This window comes from Sphaeramia orbicularis, chromosome 4 (assembly GCF_902148855.1).
Source record: "Sphaeramia orbicularis chromosome 4, fSphaOr1.1, whole genome shotgun sequence".
NCBI classification, from domain to species: Eukaryota; Metazoa; Chordata; class Actinopteri; order Kurtiformes; family Apogonidae; genus Sphaeramia; species Sphaeramia orbicularis.
The window spans coordinates 48646647-48652646 of record NC_043960.1 but is presented as its reverse complement, the minus strand read 5'-3'; the positions used below and the strand labels follow the sequence as shown (position 1 = coordinate 48652646).

Here is a 6000-nt window from a genome sequence, read left to right as displayed (position 1 = left end):
CACACTAATCACAAACATCAGTGCTTCCTCAAAAGCAACTTGAAAACCAACAAACAACCTTATTGAGATGAAGTGCAAACTGCATTTAAACACATGGAGCCTGAAAGGTTAATAGGGGAACTTCCTGTCCTCTTTTTCATTTCTTCATTCTAGGTAAGATCACGGCCATTTCTTTTTTTTTTTTACCCCATAAACAGACTACAATACTGTATGTTCTATGAGCTCGGCTATACACAGATCACAGCCTGGAAAGTTATTTTCCCATCACTGCATGACATCTGATACTGCTATACTATGTTAAATTATTCATAGCCACAAAGGAGACCATTGTGTCATAAAAATAATCTCTAAACATCACTGTGTATTTCATGTCCTCTGCTCTTGATAAGTCATGCCGAGTTACATACATTCGTATGCAACTCAGCATGACTTGTCAAGATGACCCTTTTAAACATCTTTTAAAGTTTTATTATGTAACATATATGAAGAAATATTAGTATTGTGTTTGTTTGCCAGTGACTGAATGGACTGTAACATACTCACAGCCATACTTGCAAAAAATAATAAATAAAAAATGTGCACAATTATTAGGCAAGTTGTATTTTGGACAATTCATTTAATTATGTAACAACTACAATGCTCTTGCTCAGTCTAAAATGTTACTATAGCTCAAACCTGAATATGTAAGAAAGTAAAAGTGAGGTTTTGTCTTTCTTAAGATTATATCTCAGTGTGCACAATTGTTTGGTAAATATTGGTACCCAGAATTATTAGGCAACTAATGAAAAAATTGTACCATCTCACTTGTTTATTTTCATCTGTTAAAAGTGAAAATAATGAAGAAACGACTCAAAATTTCTAAATAAACATTATAACATTTCAAAAAATAAAAAAATCAGTGACCAACATAGCCACCCTTCTTTTCATTAACCATCACAAGCCTTCCATCCATGGAGTCTGTCAATTTCTTTCTGTGTTGACAATCAACTTTTTGTGTAGCAGCAACCACAGGCTCCCAGACACTGTTCTGAGAGGTGCACTCTTTTTCTTCATAGTAACTCTCCCATTCAAGAACAGCCCACAAGTTCTCAATAGGGTTTAAGTCAGGTGAGGAAGGGGCTGATGTGTTTTGTCAAGCCATGCAGTAGATTACTTTGATGCATGTGATGGAGCATTGTCCTGCATAAAAATCATGGTCTTCTGTAAAGGTGCAGTCTTTTTTCGGTACCACTGCTTGAAGAAAGTGTCCTCTAAAAACTGGCAGTAGTTCTGGGAGTTCTAGGAGTTCCATCTTCGACCCAAAAAAGGTCCAACTACCCCCACCTCCATCTTGCTGGCATCTGAATCAACGTGCAGCTTTGTGCCCATTACTGATACAGCCACAGGCCCATCCATCTGGTCCATCAAGAGTAACTCTCATCAGTCCATAAAAACTTTGAAAAATCTGCCGTCATGTTTCTTAGCCTAGTCTTGACGTTTCAACTTATGTGTCTTGTTCAGTGGTGGTCAGATTTCAGCCTTCCTTACCTTGGCCATGTCTCTAAGCACTGAACACCTTGTACTTCTAGATACTCCAGGTAGGTCACAGTTCTGGAATATCCCAGCACTGGAGGACAATGGGTTCCTAGTGCTGTTCCATGCTTGATTTTTCATGAATTTTTGGCGGTTAGCCTAATTTACGTCTTTTTTTCTCAACATGTTTCTTTCAACCCTGTTGACTTTCTGCAACAAAATGTTAGATAGTTTTGTGAACACATCCCAATATCTTTGCAATTTCAAGCATGTTGAATCCCTCATAGATTTTTTTTTTTTTTTTTTTTTTAATTTTACAATTTTTGACTTTTCAGTCAGTCAAATCTGTTTTTCAGCCCATTTTGCCTGAGGAAAAGAATCTGACTAATAATTAGGCACACCCTGATATAGGGTGGTTATCTCCTTAGGCCACACCCTCCCTCATTACACACATCACCTGATATGTTCAAATCCAATGAGCACTCAAGTTTATACAGCTTGGAGTTGGAAAATATGCACAAAAATGATATAGTCAAAATACTAGGGATGCAGTGGTATTGGTTATCCACATTTCGGTACGTATTGTGGTTCTTGAGTCACGGTTCATGGTACGGTACGGTGCAAACACAGAGCACAGCTGGAGCCCAGCTGTGTGCCAAAACATAACTAGGAGCTGATGGAGAGCCTCAAGGCTCATTTCACATGCTGTGGACAAATGTTTGAGGATATTGGAGGGATTCCACCCTTTTGAAGACATGGAAGCTTTGTAGGTGTTCCAAGTAAGTGGACCTGGTGTCATCTTTTTAGACAGTTTCTGCCTCAACGCCATGTTGGCTACGTTCTGACCAAAACAATGCAGTGTACGTCTGATGTCATCGCGCATGCACAACGAAGGCGGAATCGATAAGCAGAATCGTTAAGCAGGCAGGCAAACGATTCCAAGGAATCGAGCTACTGGGAACCGGTTCTCAAAAAGAACCAGTTCTCGATTCCCATCCCTATTTGAAAATGACAAATGAGCTATACTGCGGTACATGCTCGTATTGAACCGTGAGGGGCGTATGGTGAGGTAAGACAGTATGACGTGTACCACTGCACCCCTACAAAATACTCACTTGCATTATAATTGTGCACGCAGCATACATACATGCATAAAAGAGCGTCTTTAGACTGTTATGGTCCCCTACTTCCAAGAAAATATTCCATACAGCTGTTTCTTTGTACAGGGCTTTGATATTTTTCTGCTCATAAACTGTTAGATGTTGAACATTAACAGGAGTGTAGTTATTGCTGAGCGGCATGATTTAGTGAAAACATCATACTGCAATTATTGTGGAAAATGGTGATTTTTGCAACTGAATTTTGAGTTTGTTTGCGTGGTTATCAAGAAAAATTGACATATTGCTAATCATTTTGATGGGAATGTTATCCACTCCAATAAAGTCAAACATCAAATACACACTGGACATGTACAAGGGCACAATCTAAAAGTCAGACACTTGCTTATGTATCTAAGACCAGGAGTGGATCCTCTTATTTGTATAACACACGCATTCATTCAGAGTCAGCTGCTGTCTTTTTGTCCCTATGCTGTTACACATAAAGACGTCTTACCTCCAGGACTGGCCCCGCCCCCAGTATGGTCCTCTCCACCCCGCTGGCATAGCCCTTTTGGCTGAGCGCTGTCAGACAGTGGATTAGGAAGTTGGTGCTCTGGGTCTTGCCTGAGCCACTCTCCCCAGAGATGACAATGCACTGGTTGACCCTCTTCCTGAGCATGGCATAGTAGGCCACATCTGCTATAGCAAAGATATGTGGCTCCAGTTTGCCCAGTTGGTGGTTCTCATACATCTTGACATACTTGGGATTGTAGATGGGCAGAAACTTGAAGGGGTTGATAGCAATGAGGATGCTGCCTGCATAGGTGTAGATCTTTCTCTTGTGGAATCGTGTGCGCAGGTTATTTAATATGCTGTCCTCATCGAGGACAGGGAGGTTACAGAGATCTGCAAAGTCATCCTGTGGTGGGGGGAGGAAGCCCCTGGCGGCAAGCTGCTGTGCCTGCTGTTCCTTAGACAAGGGCGGTAGGTGGACATAATGGATGGTACCATCATTGTTCCTCTCCTGAATTGGGCAAAATAAATAAAACTGCCTTAAAAAAGTAACAAACTATGCAAAGCTCACACACAGCACACCATGTTGTAAGTGTTGTAATGACACTACTTTTTGCATACATACTGTTACATTAACAATACGTAATAAGTTAGCTACACATGTTGCAAATGTGTTGTTTCTCAGTAATGATGGCAACAAAGAGGAAGAGAAAGCAAGAAGCAGAATGCAACAGTCAGATTGTGGGAAAACTCAGAATCAGACAGAAGCATGAGCAGCATGTTCTCCCTTTGTACTCTACCTGTAATAAGAAATAGAAACCCAGGCTGCGAGGGTGCTGCTCCTGGGCTTTACGAGGCCATAGCAGAAACCTTTGCACTGGCAGGTCAGCGGCCTCCAGAACCCACTCTTCACCTCCAGATTCCTTCACCTCTGCGAGCACATATGAGCGGCCAGGATCCAGCCCCAGAGCCAAGGTAGCATCTAAGATCACTGTAGCAGCTGTTGCATCCTTCTGCACTCTGATTGGTAAAAAAGAAAAAACAGTTAACCACATCAGCAACTTTTAAAGGGCTAACACTGCATTTGCATCCATTGTAACACTGTAACACACTGACCTAACAGTGCAGCAGGCAGAGGACTGTGCAGCAATCCTTGGGTAGATTTGGAGCACATAAGAGCGGCCATCAAGATCGTTAGCACTAGCTGGCCCACCTCCCCCCCCTTCTGCATCTGCATTCGTTGCCGTGGTGGCAGCGCCATCTCTGACACTCATTCTGGGCCAGGGGGAGTGGCCTCAGCATGCCGCACACACTGTGTCCCGCTCACCAGACAACACCTGTGGACAGATTAAGAAGTAGAGGAGTGGCGTTTTATACTTTTATACATCCAATGTTATATCCATGGATCAAAGTTATTTTGCATGTAGACACTGGTTCACAATATGTAGGTGACCAAGCAGGTTTACAATGTAAACTATCACTTTGAAATTGTAACGCTCAAACAAAGCACATCCCTGGACAGTGAACAGTTTCCAACATAAAATATTACAGTTTTTCAAAGGTGTCTAAAGTTTCCAAAACTGTCCAGTATTGCAGCTTGGAGCAAGTCTTAAGAATCCAAACAAACTCCCAATCCACATGGGAAGCACATCTTGATATCTGATTCTTGGAATTTCATATTCTGAAGATGCAGCTCTGGAACATACTGTAGCTGTGTCTCAGCATGGACAAAAAAAGCCTACATGGATAAACAGATAAGACCCAGGCCTTTTGAATAAGCACAGAATTGTTCATGTAGCCTTTGTCTCATCAAGCTATTTATCTGACTTGGCTTCTTTCTTTGCAATCAGTGATTTGTCTTAAAAATATGTTCTTCTCCCTACTAGTATATCTGTACCTGTACTGTTAACCACTCACATACAGGTCAGTAGACAAACAAGTCAGAGATCAGGTGAGAAATCATACTTTCAGTTTATGCAGTAGCTCATTTAATTCTGAACATAAACTATAATCAAATTATTGTCATTAGCTCTACATGATCAGACTTATTTGTTATATTACATGTGTTTTCCCTACTGTTACAAGGCTTAGTCACCTCCCATGGCTTAGGATACCATGGGAGCCAAAAAGTAAATTCACCTATCTGGATGCTATTTATGCATCATCTGTTCCAGCTTTTCCAAATTTTTGTGCAACGATATTGTGATAATCATCTGAAATTCTACATTTTCATAATACAAAATGTGTGATATTTTCTTCTGCTAAGACTGTCAAACTGTGCATTACACACTCATACATGTGCCTAAATCTTTCACCAACTTTGTGAAAATGCTGGGTTCCAGATAGCACCTAAGGGTCATTCCATGGCAATTCAACCAATGGTCCCCAAATGACCCCCTCAGAAAATTCTGATAAAAATTCACACTTGTTCACCTACCAGATAAACGAACACATCCAAAATTTTAATGTCATATCTGTAATAGTTTAGGAGATACAGCCCTTTGAAATTACTGTCTGGGGTGAAATCCCCCTGACAAGACCATATTTTGCATCGAAATAATTGTAGGTGCCTTCATGTTTGGTCCATGAAGCCTTGAAATCAAGCGAAAAGGCTAATTCTTCAAAATGTCCTCTCTCTTCAGGCTTGCACTGGGCCATAATGGATGAATGTAGAGACCTATTGTTTTTTTTTGTTTTTGCATGGATTCTTATGGTCAAGATGCAACAATATACTACAAAAAGACTACATTTCAATGAAAAGTGTTGCTGTGAGGTAATGAACAAAATGGGTCGATTTCAATTTTTCAGAAAAATACTCTTTATTTGAGCACCCAAATTACCATGTGGCCAGTTAATGAAAATTCTGAAATGTTTA

At 40.6% G+C, this 6000-nt stretch overlaps 1 protein-coding gene across 10 annotated transcripts in view; it reads right to left on the bottom strand.

Annotated features, from left to right (window-relative positions):
• The window catches only part of myo9b (myosin IXB), a 254759-nt gene that overhangs the window by 162541 nt on the left and 86218 nt on the right, over positions 1-6000 (bottom strand). For all 10 annotated transcript variants that reach the window (XM_030132067.1, XM_030132068.1, XM_030132066.1 and 7 more), the window contains exons 2-4: positions 4242-4462; positions 3926-4145; positions 3127-3636 (exon numbers count right to left, since the gene is read on the bottom strand). In XM_030132067.1, coding sequence (XP_029987927.1) covers positions 3127-3636; positions 3926-4145; positions 4242-4399 — 888 coding nt within the window. In that variant the 5' untranslated portion in view covers positions 4400-4462. The remainder of the gene's footprint in view (positions 1-3126; positions 3637-3925; positions 4146-4241; positions 4463-6000) is intronic.